Source organism: Muscardinus avellanarius (assembly GCF_963383645.1).
Source record: "Muscardinus avellanarius genome assembly, chromosome: 3".
Classification (NCBI taxonomy): Eukaryota; Metazoa; Chordata; class Mammalia; order Rodentia; family Gliridae; genus Muscardinus; species Muscardinus avellanarius.
In genome coordinates, this window is record NC_137788.1 from 102090893 (window position 1) to 102105950 (window position 15058).

The following is a 15058-nucleotide window of genomic DNA, read 5'->3' on the forward strand; positions in this document are numbered from 1 at the left end:
GATCCTCCAGTCTCAGCCTCCCGAATGCTGGGATTACAAGCGTGCGCCACCACGCCCGGCTCTCATTTTAATTTTGAAACAGGATCTTGCTGGCTTGATGACGGTCTTGCTAAATTGTTGAGCTTGGCCTCAAATCTGTAATCCTCTTGTTTCAACCTCCCAAGTACTGGGATTACAATCCCAACTCTGAAAAATTTTAAAATAAAGTGATACTGTCCCATAGTAAACCATTAAAATAGCCCAGAGGCATTTACGGTAGAAAAATAACAAGTTCTTTTTGTCACACTAAAGGAAAATCCACTATTGATTGTTTCTTGGGTATGCTCCTTAACAGTTTACACAACTGTTGTTTTTCTTTCTTTTCTTTTCTTGTGTGTGTGTGTGTGTGTGTGTGTGTGTGTGTGTGTGTGTGTGGTACTGGAATTGAACCCAGAGGCGCTTTACATCCAAGCCATTCCCCAACCTTTTTTATTGTTTTTGTTTTGAAACAGGGCCTCCCTAGTTTGCTCACAGTCTTTCTACATTGCTGAGGTTGTCCTTGAACCTGTGATCCTCCTGTTTCAGTCTTCCAAGTAATCTTCCAAGGGATTACAGGCATATGCCTCCATGCTGGGCTTGTATATTCTTTTTATTGGTTACAGAGAATTTAATTATATGGTATTTATATGTTTTTTAATTGATTTCTTCTGGAAAAATATATAGATTTCTTTTATGATTTTGTTAATAGAATAATTTACTGGTAGATATCTTAAAATTATCTGAGGATATATCTAAATTCTTAGAAGTAGTATTAATGGGTAATTCTGAAACTTCAAATCTTGTGATACAAATAAACTCCTTATTATACCCCTTAATAAGTTGATAAAATCTTTGATGGACTATCTTATTATGGGCATCTTTTTTATGAAGTTGGAATTCAGAAGCAATACTTGGAGTAGTATTTTAATAAATTAATATAGAGAAATAGCTCCAATTACGGATTTACCTTGGGAGGTAGATTATTTTGTTTTGTTTTGTTTTGTTTCTGGTGATACTGGGGGTGGAACCCAGAGGCTTCCTACCTCTGGGCTATATTCCCAGACCTATTTTATACTTTATTTGGAAACAGGGTCTCACTAAGTTGCTGAGAGCCTCACTCAGTAGCTGAGGCTGGCTTCGAACCTGTGCGATCCTCCTGTCTCAGCCTCCCAAGCGTGGGGATTACAAGCATGTGCCACCACGCCTGGCTGGGAGATAGATTATAATATACCTACATGTCCAATATATAAATACTTGGAAAAAGATGTAGCACTCGACCCTCAGCCTATTTTATTTTATTTTATTTTATTTTATTTTATTTTTTGCGGGTCCAGGGATGGAACCAGGGGCATTTGACCTCGGAGCTACACCCCCTGCCCTGAGTTTTTTATTTTTTTATTTTGAAATAGGGTCTCATTAAGTTGCGGAGGGCTTCACTAAGTAACTGAGGCTGTCCACGAACCGCAATCCTCCTGTCTCAGCCTCCCAAATGCTGGGATTACAAGCATGCGCTACCATGCCCGGCCTCCCTCATCCTATTTTAAAACTGATACTATAATAACCTACTATCTGTATACTGACCTATGTGCTAAGCATTTTTTAAAATATTCTTTTAATTTTCAGAGCAATCCAGTAAGGTTGGTACTGATATGACCTACCAAAGGTCCCAGAATTGGGCAAACAAAGACTATAATCTTAAATGTATATGTAGAAGTTGTACTTTCTATTTTGTTGTGGGTTTATTCACCAATGAAAGAGTGTTTTCAGTCATTTAGAAATCCAAGGAAAGGTAATAGATTAAAAAATGCTCCTTTGTTCAAAGATAAAACATTATTCTTGAAATGAATGTTCCCATTTCCTACCACTTCTAGCTTTGGGGGCATATATAAAGGCATTGCACAACACATTATAAACAAGTATTACAAATGGAAGAAAGTTTACTTTGGAATAGCATTATGACTCAGGCACTCTTCTAATCTCCTTCTCTCTCTCTCTCTCTCTCTCGCTCTCGCTCTCGCTCTCGCTCTCTTTGCAGTACTGGGGATTGAACCTAGGAGCATTCTACCTCCGAGCTATACCCCCAGCCCTATATTTTATTCTTTATTTTGAAACAGGGTCTCACTAAGTAGCTAAGGCTGGCCACAAACCTGTGATCCTCCTGTTTCATCGTCCCAAGTACTGGAATTACAAGCACGTGCCTGACCTTCAAATCTTATTTATCCTGAAGATATTTACCCAATAATTCTAGCTATGTCTAGTTTATCTATAAAGCAAAAGTGCTTCCAGGCAACATTCCCACTCAGGTCTCGTTTTGCTTCTCATTTAGACAGTGTGTTGAGGTGTTGATGTTTCCTCGACTAGAAGCGGCAAATCAGAAAAAATGATAAGTAGGTCATTATGGGCAGGAATGCAGACTGTTCCAAGAAGTGAGAGCTTTTCATGTAAAGCTGACATATTAAAAGTGGTAAAGGAAGCTGGGCATGGTAGCACATGCTTGTAATCCCAGTACTTGGGAGGCTGAGACAGGAGGATCATAGGTTCGCAGCCAACCTCAGCTACTTGGGCTGTCTATAACTTAAGTAGACCTAGTTTCAAGATGAATAAAAAATAGGTCTAGTGGTGTAGCTCGCAGGTAGAATGTCCCTTCCAATTCCCAGTTTTTTGGGGGAAAAAAGTGTGGTAAAGGAAAAGCAAACCTTTGTAGAAACAGAATTTTAAGCTGGGCGTGGTGGCGGACGCTTGTAATCCCCGCACTTGGGAGGCCGAGACAGGAGGATCGACCGCGCAGGTTTGAAGCCAGGCACGCTGGCTTAAGAGACCCTGCTTCCAAAATTAAAATAGGTCTGGGAGGAGTGTAACCCGGAGGTAGAAGGGCTTCCAGGTACCCCAGTACCACCCCCCCAAAAAAAAAAAAAAACCAACAGAATTTTAAGAGTTGTATAGAAATTCTTGCACTCCAAAAATACTCAGGTCATTAGCATGGTATATCACAACGTGGTAATTATCTATAATAGTAACCCTGAGTATATTATTATTGTTGTTGTTATTAGTATTTGGTACTAGGAATTGAGTCCCAGGACTTTATACTTTTGAGCTATACCTCTAGCTCTTTGTAATTTTGAAACAGATTCTCACTGTTGCTGAGGGTCTCGCTAAACTTGCAATCCTTCTGTCTTAGCCTCCCAACTACTGGGATTTACAGGTATGTGCCACTACACCCAGCTCTGAGTATTTTTTTTTTTTTTAATTGTGGAGGTAGCCAGGTGTGGTGGCATACACTTGTAATCCCAGCATTTGGGAGGCTGAGACAGAATTGTGGTTTGTGGCCAGCCTCAGCTATTTAGTGAGGCCCTTTGCAACTTAGTGAGACCCTGTTTCAAAATAAAGAATAAAAAATAGGGCTGGGGATGTAGCTTGGGGTTAAATGCCCCTGGGTTCCATCCCAAGTACTGCAATAAATAAATAATAAAAATAATTACGATAATTGTGGAGGTATGTTCTAATAAGTCAGAGATTTCCAGAGATTTCCATTCACAAAAAAAAGGGCAAATTATGCTGGCTAAATAAGTGAGAGATTATCATATCCAAAATACTAGACATAATTTTTTTTAACATTTGCAAAGAGGTTTTATTATGTTGAAGTTCATAGTTTGGCCTTTTAATGCTGTAGATTCTTGGGGGGAAAAAATTATTGACAACTCAGAATTGTACCTATATGATTGTGCAGAAGGAAATCCCTGAATCTCGCTGGGAGAACTTGTCTCCTCCTCAGACTGTTGGGATTGCTCTGCACAGTCTATAAATAATTTACACCCTGATGGTACTACACGACTACATTAATGGCACCTCTGGCTCCACATGATATTAAGAACTTTAATAATTTATCATTTATTGCAGCTGCATCCCTGTAGCAAGAGTGGGAGCTGAGTTTATAACACTAAGCTAAAGGTCTTTTCTGAGACCTTTACTCTTCAGTCATCATATCCTAAACATTAGTGGTGTTAGAAAATAAAGGAAAGATTATTGACTATTTGTTCTTTTTTTCTTATACTGGGGATTAAACTGAGGGGCATTCTACTTCCACAGTATACCCTCAGCCCTTTTTATTTTGAAACAGAAACTTGCTAAGTTGCTGAGGCTGGCCTCAAACCTGCAATCATCCTGTCTCAGCTCCCAGGTATTGAAATTACAATTGTATACACTGTGCCTGGCCTGACAATTAGTTCTTAAATATATTTTGAGGGTGTTTGTTTGTTTGTTTGTTTTTGCGGTACTAGGGATTTAATCCAGGGGAGTTATGCCTCAGAGCTGCACCTCCAGTCACTGTTTCATTTTTTGTTTTGAAATAAGGTCTCACTAGGTTTCTGAGAGTCTTGCTAAATTGTTAGGCTGGGTTTAAATCTTAGATTTTCCTATCTCAGCCTTCCAAGTACTGGGATTACTGGTGTGCGCCACCATGCCCAGCCATTTTGAGATATTTCAAGGATGGCATTCTTTGAAAGCCTTTTTCCTTGGTACTGGGGATTGAACCCAGAGCATTCTATCTCTAAGCTACATTCCCAAGTCTTGTTATTTTTAATTTTGAAACAGGTTCTTGCTGAGTTGATGAGAGTGTTGCCAAGTCAGTGAAACTGGCCCTTGAACCTGCGATACTCTTTTCTTAGCATTCCAACTACTGTGGAATTATTTTTTTATAAAAAGAAGCTAAGTGTGGTGGTATATGCCTATAATCCCAGCTACTAAGGAAGGCTGAGATGGTAGGATCCCTTGAGCCTATAACAAGACCAGCCTGGGCAACATGGTGAAACTCAGCCTCCAAACAATCATATAACAAGAAATCAAACCAGAAAATAGAAAAGGCATGCTCTTATGGGGGAACAAGTGTGTCTGTGCACTCCTGTAAACACATGGTCATGATTAAATTCCTGAGTGAGGTGGACTTGGTGGCGCACACCTGTCTTACTTGAGAGGCAGAGACAGGAGAATCACAGGTTCGTGGCCAGCCTCAGCAACTTAGGCCCTCTACAACTTAGCGAGACCCTGTTTTTTTTTAAAAAAAAAATAGAGCTGGGAGTGTAGCTCAAGCGGTAGAATGCCCCTGGGTTCCATCCCCAGTACCAAAATACATATATATTAAGTTGTTGAATTTAATTTTAGAGTAACTCTACCACTGAGAACTTGTTGCTTTTAGAAGAAAAGGGTTAACAGTCGACAGTGTAGCACTTAGCATAGTATATAGTATGTAGTTCTGTAAATGTTTATTGTATGAATACCTGACGATCAGAATCAAGCCATAGAGGTCTAGTTAGACAACTGAAATACTGGTTATGTTGCAGTTATCCTGGTATGTAGTAGTTGCCTTCTATAATGGTACTATGTTGGGAGTGTATTTCACTTCACTGTGTATATATGTATGTGTGTTGGTGATGCTGTTGCTGCTGGGGATGGAACCCAGGGCCTTGCACATGCTAGGCAAACACATCCCTGGGAATATCAAATGCAGTAACTAACAGTAATATCTTTAAAATTCTCCAGATTGTTCATTACAGAAACAACTTCATGTAAGAGGAAAATTGAGGAGTGGGAGTATAGCTTAGTAGTAAAGTACTTGCCTAGCTGGCACAAGGCTCTTGGTTCAATCTCCAAAATGGTTAAATAGGGAAAAAAAGGGGGGGGGGATTAAATTTCTTCACTCACCACAATTTGAATTACTTCACTCACCCCCCAATTCTCTCTTATAGCCAACTACTAATGTTTTTAAGTCACATTCAATGAAGATTTGTTTCAGAAAGTTCTCTGGAGTTTTGACCAATGAGGCTGTTTCAAAGCATATATCCTTAAAACTATATTATTCTGTAAGAGGCTTGAAAGCACATTAGGTATCCTTTGGGTTCCCTTACAAGACCCATTATTTCTTCAAAGATAAAGGTAAAACAAGGGTTTCCCCAATAGAGATAACAGAACAGTTTTCACTAGTACTGACTGCAAAGTTTTTTATACTCTATAATAGTTTCATTTTATTCCTTTAAGATTTGTTATATATTAGTTTTCTTTTTTTTTTTTTTCTTTTTCTTTTCTTTTTTTTGGTGGTACTGGGGTTCCTGGAAGCCCTTCTATCTCCGGACTACACTCCCAGACCTATTTTTACATTTTTATTTGGAAACAGGGTCTCCTAAGCCAGCGCGCGCGCGGCTGGCTTCAAACCTGCGCGATCCTCCTGTCTCTGCCTCCCAAGCGTGGGGATTACAAGCGTGCGCCACCACGCCCGGCTATTAGTTTTCTTTAAAAACTGATTAGTTGGTGAATAGTTATGTCAATGATGAGTCGCATCCATGGGTGCATTTTTGGGGAAGAGTACAGTTGAGCTATATTGCCAGGGAGGTGGAGGATTGGGGAAGGCATCTTTGAGCACTCTTATAATTCAAATGGAAGCCCTCAGTCTGCAAGGAGAGAAGATGCTAACTTTTAGCAGTTGTGGTCTATAGATCATACAGTGCTAGTTTTCTACCCAGATGTTGTTATTCATTTGTCACATCAGTGAGAACATGGACCATCTAAGGTAGAGCCGTTGAATTTCTCCTAGAATTGAGATGTTACAAAATACTAATAAAATGTTTCACTTATGTGAAATTCTGTTTGTTTAGTAGCAAGTGTGAGTTAGATAAAAGAATCCAAATAGGAGATTTATATTTCTGGTGCTAGGTGTTGAAGAACCTCATACATGCTAAGCTCAGTAAGAGAGGCTTTAACTACACTCCCTAGCCCTGAATATGAGATTTTTATGACACAAATTCATTAATTTATTTTTATCTTTAATATTTCCCAGCAGACTCCTTTATTCACAAGTATCACAAGAATCTTTGAGCTGCTATTTTGTGACAGACATCTTGGAATAAAGGCTTTAGAACTGTTGTGGAAAAGGTGTGGTTTAACATAGTCTTAGTTTATGTCCTAGTGTAAATTAAACTTTTAAATAAAAGTGGCTAGGTTTTACAGATGGACAGACATGAATCTGGCTGAGAAAAAATTTTTCTGCTGTGACAGAGACATTCAAACCTTCATGCATCTGTCAACTGCCTGTGGTAGCCTGCCCAGTGAGATAAATTATCTGTACTCTTCCTCTAGTGTGTCCCTATTGGTAGCCATATTGCAGCAGTTAGCATATTTCTTGGGCAGACAGCATGTGTGTAAAGATGCCAGGAAGTATCAAGGTGAATTTTTAAAGCCTATTTAGATATTTAAACACATGACTAACTTTAGTGAGCTTTCTACTATATCTAATAAACCACTTACTAGAAGTGAGATGGAACTTTAAATTTATGGCATTCCTGTTACTATATTGACAAGTTATTGATCTCTCTGTGCCTTTTTAAGTATCAGGAAAGAGAATTATAAAGATATTTGCCTTGCAAAGTATTGTGTGAGTTTAGCTAATTTACTTAACACACACACACACACACACACACACACACACACACCCCTCTACCTCTACACATGTATGGTGCATAGAGAAATGCCTGGTTCTTACTAAATGTTAGCCACCACTGTCATCATCATTATTACATAATTAGGGGTGATATTCATTTACCTGTCCTAAAACTGGGTAGCTCTATGATTACATCCCTATAAAGGATGTGATCAACTCTGATTTTACTATAGAAGCTCACTATCTTGACTTGTGATATCTACCTTCAAATTTTATAGCTAATATATAGTAATTGCAAAGGATGAAAATAAAACCTCAATAAATAGAGAAAACAAGAGACAAAATAATGTGTAAATTCTATCACTTGTGTATAAGTTTGGGGTGTGTGTGTGTGTGTGTGTGTGTGTGTGTATCTGAAAGGCCACACAGAAATGGTATGTAGTATTTTCATTTGTTGCTGTTGTGTGGCAGGAGGCAAGGGCGGGAGACTTTATACTCTTTTATACTCTTTGATTATTGAACTATGTGAATGTATTCTCTACTAATAAAGAGTAAAAAGTAAAAATAAGCCAGGCATGGTGGCACATGCTTGTAATCCCAGCATTTGGGAGGCTGGAGACAAGAGGATCATGGTTCAAGGACAGCCTCAGCTACTACTTAGGCCCTTTGCGACTCAGTGAGACCCTGTTTCAAAATAAATAAAAAATAGGGCTGGGGGTGTAACTCAGAGGTAGGATGCCCCTGGGTTTCATCCCCAGTACTGCAAAAAAACAACAACAAAAAAAAGTAAAAATTATAGACCTACTTTAAAGCCTAGACAAATGGTTATTTGTCAGTACTACTCAAATTCACACTTAATGGAACATTAGTATTTTCTATATTTCATTCCTCCCTCCCTTTTTGTTTACTGGTGCTGGGATCAAACCTAGAACCTCCTGCATACTAGATAGCATTCTACCACTCAGTTGTATTCTTAGCCCCTGGTTGTTTTTTTTTTTTTTTAAGTCTGCTTTCTCACTGACTAGTATTTTTTTCTGCTTCAGGGATTTGAGTCATAATCGATTGTCTGACTGGAACATCAGCTTGGAATCACAAACATTACAGGAAGTGTAAGTTACTTTTTATTTAATGTTAAAGTCTTTGAAATGATTTAATAAATTGTTTGGAAATATTCAATCCAGTGATGATCTCAAAATATTGAAGGGAAATTTTTTTAATTAAAAGAAATTGTTTAAAAATCTAAATATAGCCAGGCATGGTGGGTCACACTGTGTAATCCCAGTATGTGGGAGGCTGAGACAGGAGGATTGCAGGTTATAGGCAGCCTAAGCAACTTAGTGAGACCCTGTTTCCAAATAAAAAATAAAATAGGGCTGGGGAGTAGCTCAGAGGTAGAACGCCCCTAGATTCAATTCCTAGTAACACACACACACACACACATATATATACACACACATGCACACATCTAAACTTTGCAAATGGGCATGGTGGTGCCTTCCTATAATCCCAGTACTTGGGAGGCTGAGAGAGGAGGATGGCAGGTTCAGGAACAGCCTCAACAAGTGAGACTCTTAGAAAAACTGGTGAGACCCTGTTTCCTAACAAAAAGTAAAAAAGGGCTGGGGGTGTAGCTCAGAGATAGAATACCTCTGGTACCCAATCTCCAGTATCACAAAAAAGAAAAAAAGAAAAAAAGAAGAAAACCTCTAAATGTGGCTGGGCATTGTGGTACTCACTTGTAATCCCAGTATTCGGGAGGCGGAGACTGGAGAGTTGCAGTTCGTGGACAGCCTCAGCTACTTAGCGAGGCTCTTCGCAGCTCGGTGAGACCCTGTTCAAAAAATTAAAAACTACTAAAAACTAGGGCTAGGGGTGTAGCTCGGAAATACAATGCCCCTGGCTTCCATCCCTGGTACCGTAAAAAAACAAACAAAAAAAACCCAATAAAACCTAAGTTTGGTCTTTGGCTTTGTTATTATCACAAACTGTGGACATTGAGTTGATAAGTCCAAGTTACTGTGTAGAAATATTATTCTATTTCCCTGAGGAAAAAGTAAAATTTCTTCTCCATGGTTTGTTTGTTTGCCAAATTTTCAGCCAGTACAACTGTGTTGTTTAAATTTTAAGGTCTTAACATCTATAATGAAAGCATCATGTTGAATACATGTATGTATGTATGTATGTATGTATGTATGTATGTATGTATGAAAGAGTGTGTATATGTGTGCATTGAACCCAGGGGCATTTTACCACTGAACTACACCCCCAGCCTTGTTTTATTTTTTATTTTAAAACAGGGTCTCACTAAGTTACCATATATTGGCCTTAAACCTGTGCTCTTCCTTTCTCATACTCCCAAGTACTGGGATTACAGATATGTGCCACATGACCAGCTGAAATGGTATTTGGAATGTTTTTTTGAGAATGTGATGATTGATATAATTTAATTTTTCTTTTTTTTTCCCCCCTCTTTACTTGTGTGGTGCTGGGAATTGAACCAAGAGCTCTGTGACACCTAGGCAAATGCTCTATCACTGAGCTGCACTCCCAGCCCTAACTTTTCTTCCCTCCCTGGATTCAAATGTAGTACTTATAATTTGTTTTAGAATTGATAAACAGTTGACAGATATTAGCTAAATGATTAAGGCACTGAGGAGAGGCTGAAATTGCTTTACTGGGAGCTTTAACGAATGGACTTTGTAAGGTCAATTGGTTTCCTAGAGACGATTTACATCTGTTTTTATTATTTCTGTATTCCAGATTTTGAGGTTGTTCAGTAATTAAAAACTTGGTTAATAAAATGTTATTGTATTGTATTAGTTTCTTAAAATATTTGGGACCGTCTTTTGAAAGGCCTATTGGGAATAGATGTGACATATTGTGTCTTATGTAATATTAGTCATAAGTTCCAATTTTCTGGGTGGACAGATTAATTTCATCTGAGCTCCTAAACAATATTACTTAACTTTGAATTGTGCCTTAAATTGTGAGATCTAGATTGTTTGGTTATTTCTTTTTTTTTTAATTTTAGGACTCTAAGTGTTATAAATGCAGCTTCTCAAATAACTTTGCTGGAACTAATATTGAGACCAGTACTAGGTTGCTATGAAAAAAAAGATTTTTAAAATCTCTAATTTCTCACTAAATACATTTTTATTTTAGTCTAACTCACTATGAGTCATAGGCCTATTAAAAATTGGCACCTACCCTGAAGTTTATTAGCCAGAAACCAGAATTCAAAAGGTAGCATTTTTCTCATTAAACATTTAAATCAATCTTTCCTCTTGCCTAGGAAAATGAATTACAATGAGCTAAAAGAAATTCCTTATTTCGGAGAATCAACATCTAATATTACTCTGCTTTCATTGTAAGTAATTCGGATTTTAGATCATTTACTTAAATTATGAATAGTGTATAGTTTTTTTTTGGGGGGGAGTGCCATACTGTTGATTCTAATTATTTAATATCCTATGTCCTGGGTTGGATCACTGGCAATAACTTCAATGTAATCTTTTTTTGTAGAGTCCATAATTTAATCCCAGAAATAAATGCAGAGGCATTACAATTTTACTCTGTTCTTGAGAGTTTAGACTTGAGCTCCAATGTAATATCAGAAATAAAGACATCTTCATTTCCTCGAATGCAGCTTAAATACCTGTAAGTGCATTTTTATTATTCATTGCTATCTTCCCCCAAATGTCGGTTATTTATTGTGATTTTGATATATGTGAAACAACATAGAATTGGGTTTTAAGGATCATTGATTTCTCCCATCCCCTCAAAAGAGACAGAGAATATTGTAAGAAATTACTAGTAGGCATCCAGGGCTTTTTTTGAGATTTACGTCTAGATTTTTTAAATCAAGATTAGTAGGAATGATTGTTAAACAGCACCTTACCATAAATAATGGTGGTGATGGCATGCATACCAGTGGTTTTGTTTTCAAAGCTTAATCACATTGCTTCTTATCCACCTAAATAAAGTAGATATCATACCACTTTTTTTTTTTTCATGCTGGGGATGAAATCCAGAGCCCTGCACATCCTATGCAAGCATTCCTCTCACAGCCCTCTTAAATGAATTTTGTAGGTAAAGAAACCAGTTAATTGATGTGTAAAGTGGTATGGTTAAGTGATAGATCTGGGGCTCAGTCATAGGCTTTGGGCAGCTTTGCAGTGGTAGAATTTTTGGTGTACTAAAATTTTTTTTTGTTATTGTTGTCTTGCTCATTTTAGGAATTTGAGTAATAATAGGATAACCACCTTGGAGGCTGGTTGCTTTGATAATTTATCGAGTTCCTTATTAGTGGTGAAGTTAAACCGGAACCGGATTAGCATGATTCCACCTAAAATCTTCAAGCTGCCTCACCTCCAATTCTTGTGAGTAACTAAATGAACGAATTATGAGAAGATGATTTTTCCTTAGTGTTTTTTCTTCTTAATTATTGTTAGAATAACTCAGGAAGCAAATTTTGCTGACTGAAATTTTTTTTTCTTTAAGGGAACTTAAAAGAAATAGGATTAAAATTGTGGAAGGTCTTACATTCCAAGGGCTTGACTCCTTAAGATCTTTGAAAATGCAGCGTAATGGAATTAGCAAGCTTAAGGATGGAGCATTTTTTGGCTTGAATAACATGGAGGAACTGTAAGTAGTAAAAACTAGACTGCTAAAGAAAAGAGTCTGCCTGAGACTTTGCAATGCCAAATGGCAGGATAGTTGTTTTAATTAAACAAGGTTCATTAGTTACTCTCATGTGAAATAAGTGTATATAAAGTTTTTTTTTTAAATGCTGTGGCTTGAACCACACATGCTAATAAGCACACCCTTTACCAATGAGCTATAGCCCCAGTTTTCACACAAAGCTCTTAAGTTTTGTTAGCTAAGCTAACTGATACTTTTGTCATTCTTACAGACTTCTCATTTAAAAAGTTTACAGTCCCTATTGAGGGAAATTATCAGAATTTATCTTGTACTAGAGCACTTAGCATGTTCATTTTGTAGATCTGATGTTTTAGATGGTTTAACTACATTCTGGCACTAAATATTAAGGTATAAATACTAATTGAGTTGAGTGTGGTGGCGCACACTTGTAATCCCAGTACTTGGGAGGCTGAGACAGAAGGATCACAGGTTCGAGGATAGCCTCAGCAAGGAATGAGACTCCTCAACCTAGCAAGACCTTCTTTCCAAATAAATGTAAAAATAGGGCTGGGAGTTTAGAGGTAGATGTCCCTGGATTCAATCTGCAGTCACACACACACACACACACACACACACTTAATTGAATAGATTTGTTTGAACATTTTGATTAAACAAAGTTATCTGTCTTTCTGAGGAAGACTTAAGATTTAAACTGTACCTGCTTTTTTTTTTTTTTTTTTTTTTTTGGTACTGAGAATGGAATCCAGGGGCATTCTATCTTCAAGCGATACCCCCAGCCCTATTTTTTTATTCTTTACTTTGAAACAGGGTCTCACTGATTTGCAAAGGGCCTCACTAAGTAGTTGAGGCTGTCCACGAACTGCAGTCCTCCTGTGTCAGCCTCCCAGATGCTGGGATTACAAATGTGCACCACCATGCCCGGCTGTACTTGCTATTGAAATGCCTTGTTTTGAAATGCCTTTCTCTAATTCTGCAGAGAACTGGAACACAATAATCTTACACGAGTGAACAAGGGGTGGTTGTATGGTTTGCGAATGTTACAACAGCTGTACGTGAGCCAGAATGCTATTGAAGGAATCAGCCCTGATGCATGGGAGTTCTGCCAAAGATTATCTGAACTGTAAGTGTTGGATAGCATTTTGCCAGTGACTGTGGGACTAGAACAGGTTGGAATAAATCATTCTCATGGCCAGTAATGAGATCTAATATCTCTCTTTGCTAGAATTTTGTTGGAAGCTCTGAATTTATCATGTAAATATAGTAAAAATTTGTAAGTTGAACCAAAACACAGTGAATTTCATATCTTTTGTGTTTTCTACTTTTAGTGATTTGTCCTATAACCAGCTGACTCGCCTGGATGAATCTGCCTTTGTGGGTCTGAGCTTACTGGAGAAATTGAATTTAGGGGACAACAGAGTCACTCACATTGCTGATGGTGTATTCAGGTTTCTTTCCAATCTTCAGACCCTGTAAGTACATCCATTCCTTTTCTTTATGAAATTAAGCCAATTAATTGAAATAACTAATCAAGCTTACAAGTTTTTGAATGTTAATATTTTGTGGTTCTTCTATACTGTGCATTAGGGCAAGATAATCTTGTCTTTATCCCCATAAGAAAATCACATATATGTATGTATTTTTGTGGTACTGGGGATTGAACCCAGGGACATTCTACCTTTGTGCTACACTCCCACTCCTATTTTATTTTGAAAAGGAGTCTAAGTTGCTGAGACTGGCCTCAAACCTGCAACCCTCTTGTATTAGCCTTCTAAGGACTGGGTTTATAGGCTTGCACCACTATACCACTATGCCCGGCTCTCACAAGAAAGTCTTTTTTTCTTTTTGGTACTGAGGATTGAACCTAAAGGCATTCTACTTTTGAGCTACATCCCCCAGCCTGATTTTATTTCTTATTTGTAAACAAGGTCTCGCTAGATTGAGGAGAGTCTCACTCCTTGTGGAGGCTGTCCTTGAAGCTGCTATCCTCCTGTCCAGCCTCCCAAGTACAGGGCTTACAGGTGTGCACCACCACATCTGGCTGCAAGTAAATCTTAAAGTCTGTAGTAGACAGTTCAATTTATATTTTAATTCCAAGCAAACACATAAATAGTAAAGCCTCTTATTGTGCCAGTTGCCATGCTATAAAATATAGTTGCTAGTGCCAAGAATGCAGTCATTTTAGCTGGGTATTGTGGCGCATATATATATGTTGTGTAATATATTTTGGTAATATACCACATATTGTGGTAAAGTGCCCCTGGGTTCACTTTCTACAGTCACCATTCCCCCCTCCCCCCAAAAAAATTGCATTTTCTTATTCCTCTGACTTAGTACATCAGAACTCTTAGTTCTCATTCAAAAGAACGCATGATATGCAGTGGGAACAGCTCTGTTCGCTGTTACTAGTTTATTCGGGCAGAAGAAACTAACAATGTATATGTCAGATGCTTTCAAATATTAGGATTCTGCTCTTTTATATTAGGATGCTGAGGTCTTGAGAGATTAAAATAATTTGCTTAAAGTCACATAGCTAATAAATGTTTGAATCAGGAGTAGAACCCAGGTTAATTTGACATGAAATATTATGTGTGTTTTTTTCTACCAGATGAATACAATTATTTAGGTTTTTTCTGAGCATTATTTTTTGTTTCTTCATCCATGAAGGAAGAATTTAAGATTAGGTGGTTGCTAAAGGCAATTCTAACTATAAAACCCTATGGTCCTATAAGTTAAATGTTTCACCCTGATCATAAAATACAGTCTACTGAATGAAGAGGTATTTTAATAAAATACAGCAGAGAAAACAGTAATTAATTGAATTTGTAGATATTTCTTTCTTTTTTTAAGTAATTGGGATTGAATTTAGGGTCTTGTACTTGCTAGGCATGTGCCCTACCACTGAGGTACATCCCTAACCCTTTTTACTTTTCATTTTTTTGTTTTGTTTTGATA

General features: G+C 37.7%; 1 protein-coding gene across 1 annotated transcript in view; it reads left to right on the top strand.

The window, feature by feature from the left end:
* LRIG2 (leucine rich repeats and immunoglobulin like domains 2) overlaps positions 1–15058 on the top strand; it is a gene marked incomplete at both ends in the record, with an annotated part of 54891 nt that overhangs the window by 13291 nt on the left and 26542 nt on the right. Inside the window, 7 exons of the mRNA XM_080690947.1 lie at positions 8488–8553; positions 10737–10811; positions 10967–11101; positions 11680–11823; positions 11945–12088; positions 13083–13226; positions 13432–13575. Coding sequence (XP_080547073.1) covers positions 8488–8553; positions 10737–10811; positions 10967–11101; positions 11680–11823; positions 11945–12088; positions 13083–13226; positions 13432–13575 — 852 coding nt within the window. The remainder of the gene's footprint in view (positions 1–8487; positions 8554–10736; positions 10812–10966; positions 11102–11679; positions 11824–11944; positions 12089–13082; positions 13227–13431; positions 13576–15058) is intronic.